We start from the raw sequence: 17,810 nt of genomic DNA, 5'->3' as shown, positions 1-17,810 counted from the left end.
CCCAATTATTCACAGAATGAAAACTTGCTGCAAACAATATTTTCAGGCACCAGCATTCAAATTATTATAATAGAGTGATAGGACCCATACATTTGGATTTAATTAAGAGATAAAATTAATACTTGTGTCAAACTTATTTTTGATTGCACATTTGGTATTGGAAGTTACATGGTCACAGAACATTAAAGAAGTCAAATACTTTTTGATCTACCAGCAAACTCTAAATACATCAATAAAGAAGCCACACCAGGCCAAACAGATTACTACTTTCAAGTAAGTTCATGAAAGTTCCCCAAATACTGTTATACAAAGTTACACATCCATGCTGAGTTATTCATCAATGTGTAGCAATAGTCTTGCAGTAGGCCAGGATTTTATCGGCAGATAACTGGTGGAGGAACTACGCAGTGTGATTAAAAATTCCAGTTTGGAAGCATTAACATAGAAATTCTTTTATAGTCTGAATAGAAGTTCTTGAAGTTGGGAAGAGCAGAAGAATGAGAATATTTTTCCATTTTAGAAATGCTGAGGCACAAAACACAGTTGATTCTAGTACTTTCATATATTAAATCCTTTCTCCTGTATGTGCATCATGTGTAATTGCAAGGTCTGTAAACTGCTGACTATTCGTCTCTGGTGTCCAATGAGTACAACTCCGATTCTTCTAATGTCACTGCAAGACAAAAAGTTTAATCTTGGATGCAAGTATATTAAATCCTCTTATTAAATACTCTTTACAAAAGAGTAAATATATGATGCATTGCTCTTCTTCAGGACAGTTTACCTTCCTACTTGGAACATATAAGAAAGAAGCAAATGTTCAAGTTTTCTGGACTTTTCAATTCCAAATTGTTAAAGACAGCCATTTAAGAAAAAAAATAATATTTTGTAGTTAGAGCACTGGTATCTTTTGTGATACTAATGGTCAAATAATTTTTCTAAATCTCAATGAAGGACCTGAGATACAGAGTCTAATAGCCCATTTCAAAGCAGTGTGTTAGTAGCAAATGTTTCCCACTTTTTCTTGCAACTCACTCTTGCAGCCCTGAGCTGGAAATTACAGTCTGTGCTTTTGATGATTTGGGGAATGGTGGTGAGAGGTGGTCTAAAGATCAGAATAGCAGCGAATCTTTCAGTTCGACCTAGTTTTTTGTTCTGGTTTCCCTTCATTTCATCTAGACTTGTACCCTGGAGTGGGTAGCTCGCTTACAGAGCCTGACTCTTTGGCAGGAATGAAGTCAACAATACTCAGCATCTATCACAATCACTAGTTTTGTGGTTCTCTAAATATCACCATCTGCAAGATGCTGAAGAAGATCACAGAAGTGGCAAGGGCAGGAAACTTTAGATATGCCTTGTCAGTTGTGCCAGTCACACACCAGGACATAGCATAGATACTATCTGTTCAGGTATACCCAAAAAATCTTTGACATAGCTAGTAAAGAAGCTCACAAGAGGAGGCATGGCCTTCATGAGCTTCAAATTTTCAGTTCAAGATACCTGCCTCTGTATCCTTCAAATGAAGAGCTACTGGATAGCAGCAACTATTATGTGCTTAGGCTTTAAATCCACACAACACTTAAGGTCATCAGGTACTGTCCAAAAAAAAAAATTATTGTGTGTCTTGGAAGCTAAAAAGAGTCAGATAGAAGAATAAAGGTTTAATGAGGGAAGAGGTACTAGAAATGCAGGAAGAATGCTTAGCATTTATTAGGCCTTGGTAAAGCTCAGAAAGAAGCCAGAAGGCCTAGGGTAACAGAAGTTGTTTGAAGAAAGAAGGAATGTTTCAAAGAGATGAAGAGATATCTAAGGAAAAAAAGTACAGATAACGTTAGATTATCTGTAAAAGCATGGTAAGGCAGGCTAAAAAATGAATTTGAGGAATAATCAGAAAAATTACATTTAATAATAATACATAATAAACCCTTTTGCAAACTCATTGGGTACAAGAAGCCTTCGAGATTATCTGTAGAGTCTAATGATGATTTGGTTATTAAAGAGCACTGAAAGACTGGCCACTGTTGGAAGACCAACACAATAACCCACTTTCAGAACAAGACTATATTTAGCCAAGAGTTTTGAAAGAGCTTAAGGATGAAATGGTGGAATTACTAAAAGGGATTCAAGAGAGGAAGATATCGTCTGTGTTCCATGTGCTTAAAAATATCTTGGTGCTTGAGGCATGGGGAGTGATGCCCAGATCTTGGGAACTACATACCTGTGAGTCTAAAATCACCGCAGAGCATAATGGAAACTACAGTAAAGTACAGAATTATGGAACGGTTGGGTAAATGATCTACTTGAGTCACTGTGGTTTTGCAAAGAATTCTGTAAAGTTACTTATTTCCAGTGGAGGAATCAGCACACATATAGATGGAATTGATTCACTTGATACACTCCACTTGGATTTCCAAAAACTTTAGAGAAGATTCCTTATCAAAACTTCATAAAGAAAAGAAGGAATTGTGGCTTGAAAAGATCTTTGTGTGACTAAATGACTGGTTTAAAGGCAGGATGTCAGGAGTAAATTGTCAGGGATCTATGCTAGGGTAATGTTGAACATTACTGTTCAACAAATCTGTGAATGGTCTGGGAAAACAGATGAGCACAGAGGTGAAAAAGTCAGTTGGTGAGGCTGAATTGTTCAGGGTAGTAAGGGAAAGGGGCCAGTTCTGAATAGTTTTAGAAGGATCTTAGAAGTCTAAGTGACTATGCTATAAAGCAGTAAATGAAATCTATGTAGGTGAATGTAAAGTGATAGACATGGAAGAAAACTATTAATAGAATGTGGTGGGTTGAAATTACCACCAAAATAAAGTTGCCAGATTAGCTCAGATGGAGGCCAATGAAGCTGTATTTACAAACAAATCTCCAAGATAGAAATATGAAATGCAATGAATATATACAAAATATACAATATTTACACATATTTACAATTTAAAAAAAAACACAAGAACCCTGCTGTCAAAACCAGGGGGCTACCAGTAGTTTTGCCCTCTCACTCCCAGACAAGGGAAAAAAGAAAGAAAGGAAAAGCAGAGAGTAGCTTCCTAGCACTTAGCCACAACAAGAACGTAGCCAAGGTCTACAACAACCAAGCAAAAGCACTGGCTAGTATCAGCTAGAGCAAAGAAGCCGAAAAGAGTGCGAGTTAGTTTATACAACTAACTTCATGTTAGTTATCAGACCAATGGTATTATTTAGACCTTATAATTATTTTCCCTTTACATCCAGTGGTAATTTATCTACATTCTACCACTTTCTACTCAATCTGTGGAAACTTTTCCTAGGCATCAGCCTAAAACTACCACACCAGTCCTAACTTCACATATAAAGTTATTGAATCTTAATGCAGACTGTCCCAGAATGAAATAAAAGATTAAGAATTCATGTGAATAAAATAGAACAAAGTTGATCATATCTTTATCCTACCTTATTAATCCGGGCCCTTATATACTGGGTGCAGTGATGTCAGAAAGGAAGTAAGGTGTGGAACAACTTTCTTGTGAGGACTGACATGGGCTTGATGATGTTCATAGCAAAGTAAGAAGAGATTTTTGCCACAGATTTCAGTGGTCTAGATCAAAATTGATTCCCCAAGAAACGTTAAGTATGATCACTGCCTGACCTTTGGTAGTGTTTGGTATAGTCACAGAATGAGTTCTGAGTCTTTTAACGATATCTTTCTCCTGTATTGTCATTAAAAAAAATTAAACAGTATTTGTATTTTATTATCTTGGGTTGGTCAGGAAATGAAAGCACTGCTCCATACATCATGATAATTATGTCATTTCAGCATCCAAACAAATTCACAAATTAGTCACTGTAGGGATAAGAGATTACATACTTACTCAATAGTCATTCTTGAAACCATATCCAAAGTTGTGAAACCTCCTGCCATGAAGTTATTTTTATACTGACCCATTTTTATGAAGTCCAGCCAGTCACTGACTGAAACAAACAAAGGATATTCTGGAACTTCACCAGGTGAATCTGACATTCTGTAGAAAAAAAAAAATGCAAAGGTTACCAAAGCAGTACAAAATATGACTCTCAATTTACTCTGGTAGCCACTGCCTTTATTAAAAGTCAGAAGAAGAGAGGAGCCTGTGCAGTAAAGATCAGATCTTAATTGTCTAAAACTTAAAAATTGTGTCATGTCTGATAGTTGTACTACTTAAACAGTACATCTTTTTAAAGCACTGTAATTCAGTAAAAAACTGAGGAACAGACCTCTCCCACTGCTCTTACTTTTCTTCCCACAGTATTTATTTAGAGATCTCATGTGTTCTGGATGAACAGTAAATACAGTAGTCAAAGTAAAGGACAAACAAAATTTAACATGAGATATAATTTTAAAATATTTAAATACTGTTACATTTATCTAACAGCAACAACAACAACAATTCGCAAACAAACAAACAAAACCCACAACAACAAAAAAAAATTCCAAATGGCTTCTTATTGCTATATCCTTATGCAATGGGAAAAGTTTGGTTACAGTATTCAAAGCATAAAACTAATCCTAAAAGAAGCAAAAAATAATAACATTTTATACCTTTGCTTTTGCATATGATTATATAGAATAGCAGATAAAAATCAAGCAGCTAATTTAGTTAGGATTCTGTTTCAACTCTTTTCCATAATGCTACTGCAACTGAAACAAAAAGATGGGAAAACAACAGATTCCAACTTTGGGAAATATATTTCCAATCTTCTGTTGTGCACCACACTGGTGAAGGCTCACAACTTCCTTTGACTTTGTACATTTGTGTAAAGAAACTGTAGGATCAGAATGCAGTAAAAGCACACTGCTGTCTATAAAAGATTTATGATATCTTTTAGGAGAGAGGTATAATTTCTTTAAAATTAAAATCTAGACATCAAAAGCCATCCAACATTAACTAATGGAATATAACTTGCATATAATGTAGAAAGCAACATACCAAATTTCAACTGTGTATATTGAAGTATATTCAACACACTGATTTTCATTCATATTATCAAAACGATGGAAAGAAACCGAAGGGCAGGAGAACACGGGTAAATACAAACCTCAGTTAAGTACTTACCAAGATCCCTTCTAACCTGAATTACTTTTATGATTGTACAGTTCTACAGAATAACTGCTGACCTCGTAAGTTCATAGTAACACAGTAATCCTTCAGACTGACTGTATCAAACATTCTCAAATGAATGGAGAAATTTTCCCAAGCAAGTGAGCTCAATAAAAGCTTGATTGCAAGAAAACAGGCCTAACTTTTTCAATCTCAAATAATGTTTTAAAATAAGAATAGATAAAAATGCATTACTCTGATGCTAAATAAAGTGACCCAGTGGCAAGTCATATATGTATTTACATGCACATACACAGAGACCACTAATTCTAGTGCATGGACATTAAGTCCGAGTAGTTTGTGGTAGATAAAATGGCTGTAGCCCTAACTCTAGGCTTTCCTATTAATCTCTAGGTTCAGCCTTTCTCACAGCAAGATACCAGAAACACTCTTTACCCTATTGCTCAGCCCTTTCCCAAACCGTATAAAACACCCTCTTAATCCACGGAAGTTCTCACCAAGGCCCACACAGGCCTTATAAACCCAGGGAGTCTCTGACTGAAGAAAAGAAGGAAAAGCCCAACAAACAGGAACCAGGACTTCCATCCCCTGTATAGATAACCTTTGACTTTCTGTGAAATATTGCCATCCCCTGTCATCTTTAGATAGATAACCTTTGTATAGACAAGAGGAAACGGGATTGCCTGTGTAAACCTCAACATCCCTCTGTTATTTTCACATTGATATTTTCACATTGATATATTTCCGAATAAGAAGCATGGACTATATAAGTTTGTACTGAAATCTCTTTCGTTACACAGGTCTTTTGGAGAGATCCTACCTGTGTCCAGCGCTGTAATAAAGGCATGATACAAGAAACTTACTGAGTTTCCTGTCCTTCTCTAAATCATTTTGGCGACTGCGGCAGGACAACTCTGTTTGGCTGCGGGACCTGCTGAGGAACAGGACCTCTCAGGGCGCCCCCGAGATATTCTCGAGGAGAGCTCCTCTACTCACCAGATCACCGCAGGAACAGACAAGACTGCTGACGGAGAGAAGGTATGCTTTTATTAAAAGAGGAGGGGTTGTATCCATAAGCCGCAGAGGGACGCCCTGCGCGGGAGAGGAGCATTTATTGCCACCCCTAAGGAAAAGAGCTCTTAGGTTGGGCCAGGGGGGTCCAAAGGTACTTAAAATATTGTTTATATTTTAAGTATACAGGTTGGAACCAGGGGGGTTCCTAAAGGGACTTAAAATATTGTTTATATTTTAAGTGTGCAGGTTGGGACCAGGGGGGTTCCTAAAGGACTTAAAGTATTATAAACACTGTTTATAATTTGAGTGTGTGGTTGAGTGTGTGTGACTGAGATGTAGAAAATCTATGAAGCGAGAGGGAGTCCCACTCTGTGGTTCCGTTTCTCCATGAGGAGGACGGCCAGAGAGGGACAAAGTGAATGAACGAATGGGAGTGTGGCCAATAATTGTATGTTTGGGACCGGTCATTTTGTCATAATTGTATTTGCTGTGTGTTGCAAAAAGCCAGTACTGTGCTGTATTGTGTAGAATGGGGGGCAGACAAAGCAGTGAGATCCCAAAACATACCCCACTTGGTTGTATACTTGCCCACTGGGATGAAATTGGAGGCCCTCCAGGAGGGTCAACAAAACAACAGACCCTAATTAAATTTTGTACCCAGTGGTGGACATTATATAAGTTAGGTGATGGAGAAAAATGGGCTGTAAATGGGAGCCTAGAGTATAACACTTTATTGCAATTGATGTTGGTTTTAAGAGGAAAAGAAAAATGGGAAGAGTCAATATATGCTGACATGTTTTTCTATCTCCAAGAACATCCTGAGCTTCAGAGGGACTGTGGTATAAGAGCTCCCTCAGATCCATTAGTTTTGGCCCTTGAGAAGGAAAATAAGGCTAAGAACAAGAGGCAGGCACGTTTGAAAAGGTGTTGTTCTGCATGTAGCATAGGGCAGAGATGCCTTAAACTTGAGGAACCAAAAGACCTGCCTGAGTTTTATCACCCCCCAGGAAAACTGCAAGGGGTAGTGACAGCAGGTCCGGGAGATAACACAGAGGGTCCTGGTAACAGCAGTGATTCTGATAGTGACACTGCAGTTAGCTCCACAACCCAGGCTCTGGGAAGCCCAGTGGCAAGAAGGACCCGAAGACAACAAGTAACTGCCCTGGCTCCCCAGATATCCATTCAGGCCCCTCTGCGACAAGCAGTAGGGCCAGAGGGTGACCCAGTCTGGATTAAGGTACCCTTTACAAGTCAGGATTTGGATAGCTGGAGGAAAAAGGCTAAAAATTATCGTAATGATCCTACAGGGACAGCTACTCATTTTCAATTTATGATCAAGCAGCATAACCCAGACTGGCATGATATCCAGTTATTACTGGAACAAATGAGTGAAACAGAAAAACAATTAATTGAAAGACATGGATTAGAAATAGCAACAGAAAGAGACCAAACTCGGGGGAGGGGGAGCAAATATAGGGGATATATTTCCACTCCAAAATCCAGGATGGAATACAAACGATGCCCTGCAAAGAACTGGACTGGAAGAGTACCGGGAATTTATAGCCAGGGGAATGGAAAAAGACATCCCGAAAACAATTAACTGGTCTGTATTATACTCAGTCAGACAAGGGCCTGGTGAATCGCCCTCAGAATTCCTAGATAAGCTGAGGGAGGTCATGAGGAAAAAAAACCTCTCTTGACCCTGGGTCAGAAGTAGGTACACAACAACTGGCATCATTATTTATTGGGCAATCTGCTGGTGATATCAGAAAGAAGTTGCACAAATTGCCAGCTCCACAGGGAAGGGATTTGGAGGCACTTTTGGATGTAGCATGGAGGGTATTCTCTAACAGGGAAGATGAGAATAGAAGAAAAGAAAAAAGGATGTTGGTGGCAGCACTGCAGGAAAATAGGGAGACTAAAGGGCCTACCAGCGCACAGTTGGAAAAGGATCAATGTGCAATCTGTAGGAAGAAGGGACACTGGAAAAGAGAATGTCCGGAAAGGAAAAAGAAAAATAGGGTACAGGCATAGCTGGAAGACGTTGATTAGGGGGGACCGGAGGGAATTACCCTGGCAGACCCTCTGGTTGTAATAAGGCCAGGGGAAAAGGAAAAGAAATTAGAGTTTCTGGTTGATACGGGACCAACCTTTTCAGTCTTAAATGAAGCTTTGCTACCTTTGGATGAGAGCTATGTTTCTGTGGTAGGGGCTACAGGTCAAACTGAGAAGGCGTATTTTTTTAAACCTCTTAAATATAAATATGGTAAAACCTGGGGCTTACATAAGTTTTTATATATGCCAAATGCCCCAAAGTCATTACTAGGAAGGGATTTGTTAGAAGCATTGGGAGCTGAAATTAAATTTAATAAGGGGAAGGTAGAATTTAGGGTAAGGGAGGAACAGTTAATTGAGGTTTTAAGTCTTGCACTAATGAGCCCTCAATGAGAGGAAAACAAAATAATAGAAAGTATAAAAGATCAGGTATATCCTGGAGCTTGGGACACTGAGCACCCTGGAAGGGCCAAAAATGCTTTACCAATAACAATAGATCTTAAACCTGGAGCCCAACCAATCAGGATAAAGCAATATCCTTTAAGGAGAAAAGATAGGGAAGGAATTTTGCCCACTATAGAAAAATTTATAAAATATGGGCTGTTAACAGAATGTGAATCATTATACAACACCCCAATTTTGCCTGTGAAGAAACCCACCGGGGGGTATCTGCTAGTACAGGATCTAAGGGCCATAAATAAAATCACGAGGGACATTCATCCGGTAGTAGCAAACCCATACACTCTCTTAACTCGATTGAGGACTGAGTTAGAATGGTTTACTGTCCTGGACTTAAAAGATGCTTTTTTCTGCCTACCTCTGGCCTCTGAAAGTCAGTCATTGTTGCTTTTGAATGGGAGAATCCAGAAACTAACAGAAAATGCCAACTGACCTGGACAATGTTGCCCCAGGGATTTAAAAACAGACCCACTATTTTTGGAAATCAACTGGCAAAAGAATTGGAGAAGTGGGATCAGCCAGAAGGAGACGGAGTCCTACTACAGTATGTAGATGACATCTTGATAGCAACACGAACCACAGAAGAATGTGAAAAGTGGACTGTTAGAATGTTAAACTTTCTGGGACTTAATGGGTATCGAGTCTCCCCACAAAAGGCCCAAATAGTACAGGAGCAAGTGACTTACTTGGGATATGAACTGACTGCGGGACAACGAGTACTGGGCCCTGAAAGGAAGGAAGCCATATGCTCCATTCCACTTCCCAACACAGTAAAAGAACTCCAAACCTTCTTGGGAATGACAGGCTGGTGTAGGTTGTGGATTTATAACTATGGCCTGTTTGTCAAACCTCTTTATGAATTATTGAGAAAGTCTGGTAGGGCTCTGCAATGGAACGGAGAAGCTAAACAAGCCTTCCACACTTTAAAAAGGGAACTGATGAGGGCACCAGCACTAGGCCTACCTGATGTCACTAAACCCTTTTTGTTATATTCCCATGAAAGTCAGGGAATAGCACTTGGGATCTTCGCACAAACTTTAGGACCCTATCGAAGAGCAGTGGCATACTTCTCTAAACAACTGGATGAGGTAAGCAAAGGATGGCCAGGATGCCTGAGGGCTGTGGCTGCAGTCGCAGTCAACATTCAGGAGTCCCGCAAATTCACAATGGGACAGAAAATCACAGTCCTGGTATCACATGCTGTCTCTGCTGTGCTGGAAGCTAAAGGGGGACACTGGTTGTCTCCACAACGATTCCTTAAATACCAGGCTGTATTAGTGGAGCAGGATGATGTGGAGATCAAAGTCACTAATGTTGTCAATCCAGCCTCTTTCCTCCAGGGAAGTAGTGGAGAGCCAGTAATCCATGATTGTTTGGAAACAATCGAGGCCACTTACTCCAGCAGACCTGACCTGAAGGAAGAACCCCTGGAGATGGCAGATCATAACTGGTATACTGATGGAAGCAGTTTTGTGATCCAGGGAGAAAGAAAGGCTGGGTATGCTGTAACTACAGAAGAAGAGGTGATTGAGGCAGAAGCACTACCAGGTAACACTTCTGCCCAAAAGGTGGAAATAACTGTTCTAACTAGAGCCTTAGAGCTCTCTCAAGGAAAAAGTGCAAACATATGGACAGACTCCAAGTATGCCTGTGGAGTAGTGCATGCCCATGGAGCCATCTGGAAAGAGAGAGAACTATTGTCAACCCAAGGAAAAGGCATGAAGCATGCAGAAGAAATATTGAGGTTATTGGAAGCAGTACAGAAACCAAGCAAAGTAGCAGAGCACACCCAAAGGGAAACACTGGTCAAGAAAGAGGTAACTGGTTGGCAGACCAAACAGCTAAAACAGTGGCCAGGGAAGGGAAAGAGGTGGCAGAATTTGTTTTGGTCCCGGATGGTAAACTGACAATTGAGCAAAAGGAACCAGAGCCTGTGTATAACACAGAAGATCAGAAATTAATTAAGGACCTTTTAGGGACTAGGGTAGAGAAAGGATGGGCTAGGACACCGGATGGGAAATTAGTCATACCTACTAACCTCCTTTGGGCATTTGTTCAGATGGAACATGGAAAAACTCACCGGAGAGCAGAAGCTCTGTATCGAAAATTGGTTCAGGAGTGCACAGCACGAAAACTGCACACCACTGTAGACCAGGTAACTCGACAATGTGAAGTATGTCTTAGGGCCAACCCCAAGGTGGTGAAAGAAGTCAAACTGGGACAGATTAGTAGAGGAAATTTTCCAGGACAACAGTGGCAAATTGATTTCACTGAACTCCCAAGAAAGGGGGGATATAGATATCTTTTGGTACTTACTGACACCTTCTCTGGTTGGCCAGAAGCATTTCCCTGTCGCACAAACAAAGCTCGGGAGGTTACCAAAACAATGTTACAAGAAAAAATACCCCGGTTTGGGGTGCCTGCTACTATTTCCTCAGACAGAGGATCACATTTTGTGGCCAAGGTAGTACAATAAATAAGTAAGATTTTAGGAATTGATTGGCAACTCCACACTCCTTACAATCCACGCTCAAGTGGACAGGTGGAGAAAATGAACCATTTAATTAAGAATCAGATAATAAAAATTGGACAGGAGGCAAAACTCCCTTGGCCACAAGCATTACCAATTGCCCTGCTGCGAATTCGAACTAAGCAAAGGACTAAGGAAAGGCTAAGTCCATTTGAAATTCTATTTGGAAGACCCTATGTGGTAGGAACAATGAATCCTTCTGAACCAGGGCAGTTCAGAGAAGAGATGCTGAATAAGTATGTCCAACAGATTTATAAGAATTTAAACATGATTAACAAACAAATGATTGGAATCAATGTGAGGGGACTAGACAAACCAGTTCATGATGTAGAACCTGGAGATTATGTCTATGTTAGATCTCTTTCAGAAAATCCCCTGGAACCCAAGTGGACAGGACCATATCAAGTGTTGCTGATATACTTCACAGCTATCAAAATCAGAGAGCAAGCTGCTTGGATACACCACACGCGAGTAAAGAAGGCAAAAGGCAGCCCTTGGAAAGCAGAAGAGCTGGGAGATTTGAAGTTGAGAATAACTCGTCAATAATGTTTACTTATTTGCTGTTATTTAAAATAGTAATAGTGGTAGCGTGGGATAATAATTTGTATGTACAAGTAATGAGAAATATAACTTTAGGGTTTAAGCTAGAGTCATGTTGGTTATGTACTACTCTCCCAACTGATCAATTAGAAGTGCCACTTTATGGAATACCTCATAAGAATTGGATATTTGAAGTTAAAGGAGGTATAGATTTTTCAGATCTTACATGCCAATATGGAATGGGGAATGGAGAAAAGGGACCTAAATATGATCTTTTACCTTGGGATGAGAAACAAGAAATTAAAGCATACACAAGTTGTACTGACAGAAATATTACCAGATTCCCATTTGGGAATAGGCATTTTTTAAAAATCTTTGAGTTACCAAGTTGCATAAATACTACTAAAATAGGAAAATTTAGAGAACTCAAGAGGAGGCTAAAACAGTATTATGATTTTAAAAAGCAATCATATTTGAATCAGTGTAAGATGGCTCCAGGTTGGTGGTGGCTGTGTGGAGATGGATATGCACGAAAAAGCTTACCAGAAAACTGGGAAGGACATTGTGTAGGGGGACAATTGATCCCACAGTATACAATACATAATGAAATAATTACAGGGATTGTAAGAAGTCCCTGGAGAAGGGTAAAAAGAGTACTGAACCCACTAATAGAGAGACCGACGGGATTCCATAGTTTTGTCAGATGGCTGATTCCTATGATAGGAGTGAGTGAATTAGAAAAGGCTATAGTGAATATCTCAGCCAGTATGGAGATTGCCCTTGCAGCAACTGAGGATGCCATTCGTGCAGAGCAGAAGGAAATAGAGAGTCTGCATAAAATTACAGGACAGTTTAAATACGCTCTGGATTTTTTATTTGCCAAAGAAGGAGGACTATGCACAATAGTGAATGATAGTTGTTGCACATATGTAAACGAGGAAAAGAAGATAGAAATGGACTTGCATAAAATATGGGAACAAAGTAAGGTATTCCATGAAGTGAGCAGGGATGATATATCATACGGATTTTCAAACCTCTGGGAGAAGTTAACCTCGTGGATGCCCAACATTTTCTGGCTTAAACAATTATTAGTAGGAATTGTAATGATTATCATATTAATAGTATTAATAGTAGTCTTGATTAAGGTAATTATGTGTATTGGAAAGAGTGATGTGAAATCATATCAGAGGTATAAAAATGATAAACATAGGCATGAGTTGGAAACTGGAAATTATTTTAAGAGAATATAGTATAGGAATATACTATTGGATGGAAGAAAGGGGGGAAATGATTGAAGAAAAGAAGGAAAAGCCCAACAAACAGGAACCAGGACTTCCATCCCCTGTATAGATAACCTTTGACTTTCTGTGAAATATTGCCATCCCCTGTCATCTTTAGATAGATAACCTTTGTATAGACAGGAGGAAACAGGATTGCCTGTGTAAACCTCAACATCCCTCTGTTATTTTCACATTGATATTTTCACATTGTGATATATTTCCGAATAAGATAAGAAGCATGGACTATATAAGTTTGTACTGAAATCTCTTTCGTTACACAGGTCTTTTGGAGAGATCCTACCTGTGTCCAGCGCTGTAATAAAGGCATAATACAAGAAACTTACTGAGTTTCCTGTCCTTCTCTAAATCATCTCTATGAAAACACCTTCATCTTCAAGTGAATTTCAGCTGGTGAAGTGAGTGAGGCCATCTGGACCTTCACAGATTTCAGCTGATATCCAGGGACATCTTGGATCAATAAGCCTAAAAAATTTGTAAGAAATGATGGATTCTTCTACCACAGCCTTGTTTCTCCTGTTCTGCATTTATTTCAGTAATATTATTATTAATGTATAAAACTTTAGGCAACACCATAGAGAATTTGTGGTGGAATGGCAATAGCATGATCTCTTATTTGCTCACTGTTGCCATTCTTCTATAGATAAATACAGATTCAGCAAACTAAGACACAACTGCTTTCTGCAGGAAATTACTCCAAGGCAGTTCAGAAATTGCTTGAGCACTGTCAGATGGAGAGACAGCCTATTCAATAGAGAAAAAAAATTACAAAGAGCAAGCAAGCACACAGGGGAAGCACACATACACACAAAAAAGTTGAACAAAAAGATTCACAAAGATTAAGGACAGAGTGTTGTGGTGGTAGGCCATGACACATGGCCCAGTACAAATCCAGACAGGCCTCAAGATGTCTAGACAGGTCCTTGCTCTCCCCTCCTTCCTGCCACAACAACAGGGCAACACGGGAAAAGGAACAAAGGGGACAGGACCTTGCCTGTCTGGTAAACAAGATGCCCATCTGGGGTCAGAGCAGGTAAGCTCCCCCAGAGGTCCTGGCCTCTGCTTTTTATAGTCATAGCCTAGCAGAATGCTTTTCCATTGAGTGGCTACATGTTAGCTTTAGTGCCCCATTGGACCAAGTGACCTCTGGCATTTTGTATATATGCAAGTGGCTAGGGAGCCTAGGGGCTGCTGCTCAAATTGGCTCTTGCTCAGATCCACCTTGCTCAGATCCACCTCGCTCAGATCTGTTGTGCTCAAGCCTTGCTCACATCTGCTGAAGCCTCACCTCACTTCAAGCCTTGTCGTCTCGAGTGTCTGCCTTGCTTCGAGTGCCTGGTCCAGAGCCCTGGGATAAAGCCTGAGCCTCAAACTGGATTACAAACTGACAGTTTCTGGAGCCTGTCAGCAGAGAGAGTGAGCTAGAGACCATCTCCAAATTCCCACTTTAATCCTCGTGAGTAAATCCTGGCCTGCTCATATTTTCCAAAGGGTTATTGGTTGGCCTTTGGTTTATAAGTGGGTGAAACTATTTGTGTCATAGCTTTTTCCAGTCTCTGAACTCTCTAAATTGTGTCAAAATTGCCATTAAGCATCCTGGAGGAATTCACGACCGAATAGAACCTGTAAATAATTCTATCAGTTCTGTACATAGTTGTGGGGTGGGGTTTTGAGAAAATAAAAATAACTATATTTTATAATTCCTGCCTTGTTAATTTAACCCAAAACTAATACAAGTGTACAAAGAGCTCAGACAAAAAAAAAAAAGCCTAGTACAATCTGCTTGACTTGCGAAAAACAAACAGTGCATTAACAATAAAACAAACCTTAGAAGAGGCTTTAAGTTATTTGAACCCCTGTAACTTTATGAATTCAGAACTTCGTATCTCTCTCCAACCTCCAGTCAATGCACTAAAACATTTAAGGTTTAAGGTATAGCTACCATGCATTATACTAAAAAAAAAAAAAAAAAAAAAAATAGTCTTACACAAGTATGTCCTCCAATAGGGTGTGAAGGGTGCTTGGATTGCGGATCAGTTTGTCTAGGAAGTTGACAATGTCACTAAATTTTGGGCGGTGGTTCCTCTCCTTTTGCCAGCAGTGAAGCATTAGTTGGTGAAGAGAAGCTGGGCATCCCATGGGAGCTGGAAGCCTGTAGCCTTCTTCAATAGACAGTATAACCTAAAGAGATACAATGCATACAATTACTGGGCATTAGAGTTAAATACTGAAATGACAGTGTTAATCTGACAATTAGAAACTAGTGATTAATGGCATGACCACCCTCACTTCATACATTGGGGGGGTTTTACTCAGCAAATCCGGAATGGCAAGAGTGTGACCAGAGGATATATGAAGTATTTTGTAAGCATATGAAGCACAATAGGCACTTTTTAAAGGCTCTCTGTCCATCCTCTTCAAACAGCCAAGAAAGGAGGAGGAAGAGAAGAAAGAACTATCCAGTATCATTACCTTTTTCATCCACTTCAGGTTGATGTACTGATGGGGGTTACAGAGCCACAAACTAACCTTATATGGCCACTGCATACTGGAATGCTCTAGTATTTGCACCCTGATGAAGTGTCAGTGTGTGGAAACCTCATGATACAATGAAGCACTACAATTACACAGTGCAGCATCTGGCAAGTTTATTTAGTGATAAGTTTCTGCTGATTGTTAAGAGTATGATTAATTCCAGAAATGTCTCACACTGAGTTGCAGTGAAGCACAACATTATTTTGCACACTCTTTCTCAGAAACCTAGATGTCCAAGCTGCTTATGATGAAAAAAAGTTGTTACTGTGTACCCTAAAGTGAGTAAAAATTTGAGATTCAGCAGATATGGAAAACCTATCTGATCAGGGTTTGGAAAGAAACAGATCTGATGTCACAGATAAATCCCATGTATTAAAAATCACATTTGATCACAGTTAAGGGAGGCTTTCTTTAGTAACAAAAAGCAATGTCTGAAAATGACATTAGCAGCCCTGTGTGATAGGAGGTAATAAAAGTAGACGGGGTCCATGGAAAGCTGTCTGGATTCTTTCTATGTAAAATTTTTAAAAAGAGAAGGAAAGGTTATTAGATTCTGCAAGGAGTGGCAGTGGTGGTGGGGATGGTGATAGAAATGACATTGTAAAATGAAATGGTGGTGTAAATAAAAAAATGGAAGGATAGTAAGTGGATGATCAAAAACAAAGCAAGGAGAAAGACCAACATACATAACCCTTACAAGTAAAAATCCAACTAACGCTATGTCGTGAAGGCATCACATGGCCAGAATTATGCCCCCAGATACTAGCTAACTTGTCCCAGCATGTTCCGGGAAGTCCCCCTTCCACCCTTTTTCAGGAAGTGAAGACAAAAGGCTCAGGCACCAGCCTGTCTCCTAAGGGGCAAACAACTGCGGGCACCCATCTCAATGGGATGACTATGCTCTGTCCATCTAAGGGCATAATTCTAGCTTCATCTTTCTATAGGTGGAAGCAGGTTGTTGGCAAGTGTGCCCATTGGCTAAGTCCAGCCTCAAGTGTCTATAAAGATTACTCCATTTTGGTGCCACGTTGCTCTCTCCTTCTGCTTTCACCCATCATGCAACTCACAATTGTGTAAGCTATAAGCCTTTCATGCAAGCGTACTTGGAAGCCTCTGCGAACATGGAAGCCAGCCCACGGAGTGTGCATTGAGGACCCTCAAAGGATGACCCCGTCGCCAGAAGTGCCGTAGACCCAGTCAAAGGGGACTGAGGGAAGCCCCCTAGAGAGGGTAAGCTGTAACCCAAAGGGGGAAGGACTAGCCCAAGCCTGGCAGTCCAGAAAATGCTGCAAGCTAATTAAGTAGCCATAAGCAGCCAAATAAGCAGAAACGCATCTTGCGTAGCAACCCTGCCGACCACGGGAGTGAAAGGGAGCCACCCCCTGTAGCCGCTCCACAGTCTGTATCAGGGCGAAACACCCAGGCTTTCCCCGAAGAAAAAGAGAGAGCAAAAGATTAGCCTCTCCATTGAAGTCAAGGCAATGACTGTACCATTATAATTTAAATGGAAGCAGTTGCCCAGAGAAGCAGCAGTCAGCTCACCTCGAGCCAAACTGAGGAAGCATCGCGTCACCGCACCCCCCACCGGAGACCTGCCTACGGGAAAACCGCTCTCAATCGTAGGGCTGAGCACCGAAAAGACCTGGCCCTCCTGAGCCATCCTCTGGTCAGGGAGCCAGCCCCTCCCCACAGACCGTGGGAGAACAAAGAAGCGAACTGCCCTTCCCGCAGACCATGGGAAAGAGAAAGCCAACCTTGCCCCCCCTCCCAGAGCTGGAAGGGAGAAAGAAAACGCCACCCAGATACCCAGCGAGCCCGCGTGATCCGGCAATTTGTCTCGCTGCATGTATCTTTCATGTGTATAACATTTAGTAACGTTCTATTCAAAGCGCCCGCGCATAGTCGTGTGATATTTCCAGTTTAACCTGCCTCGTGATAACGTTATAAATATCTCTTACATAGCTAGCAGCCGCAAGCGCCTTGTCGAGTCTCCATATAGTGGACAAGCGGTGGAACTGCACCCTTTCGTTCCCTTAATTAGAAATTGACTGTAAATATTATAATTGGGTATAATTGTAAATACTAAATCAGTTATGGTCTATATTATTACAACCGTGCATCCAAATCAATATATATAAATTAATTAATATAATATTAATAATAACAATAAACAATTTCATAACTCATATTTTCATAATTCATAATTAACAATCACCATCCTCCATCCCTAATCCCCTCTCCACGACACGCTACTGTTCTCTAAAGTATAAGTGATTGCATACACATAGCAACACAGTGCAC

General features: G+C 40.3%; 1 protein-coding gene across 2 annotated transcripts in view; it reads right to left on the bottom strand.

The window, feature by feature from the left end:
* Positions 1–558: 558 nt before the first annotated feature.
* LOC128974830 (ephrin type-A receptor 6) overlaps positions 559–17,810 on the bottom strand; it is a 604,268-nt gene continuing 587,016 nt past the window's right edge. For both annotated transcript variants that reach the window (XM_054391568.1, XM_054391575.1), the window contains 3 exons: positions 14,962–15,155; positions 3,852–4,001; positions 559–673 (listed from right to left, as the gene is read on the bottom strand). In XM_054391568.1, coding sequence (XP_054247543.1) covers positions 559–673; positions 3,852–4,001; positions 14,962–15,155 — 459 coding nt within the window. The remainder of the gene's footprint in view (positions 674–3,851; positions 4,002–14,961; positions 15,156–17,810) is intronic.

This window comes from Indicator indicator, chromosome 1, assembly GCF_027791375.1.
Source record: "Indicator indicator isolate 239-I01 chromosome 1, UM_Iind_1.1, whole genome shotgun sequence".
In the NCBI taxonomy this organism is placed as follows: domain Eukaryota; kingdom Metazoa; phylum Chordata; class Aves; order Piciformes; family Indicatoridae; genus Indicator; species Indicator indicator.
This window is presented reverse-complemented; position numbering and strand designations above follow the sequence as displayed.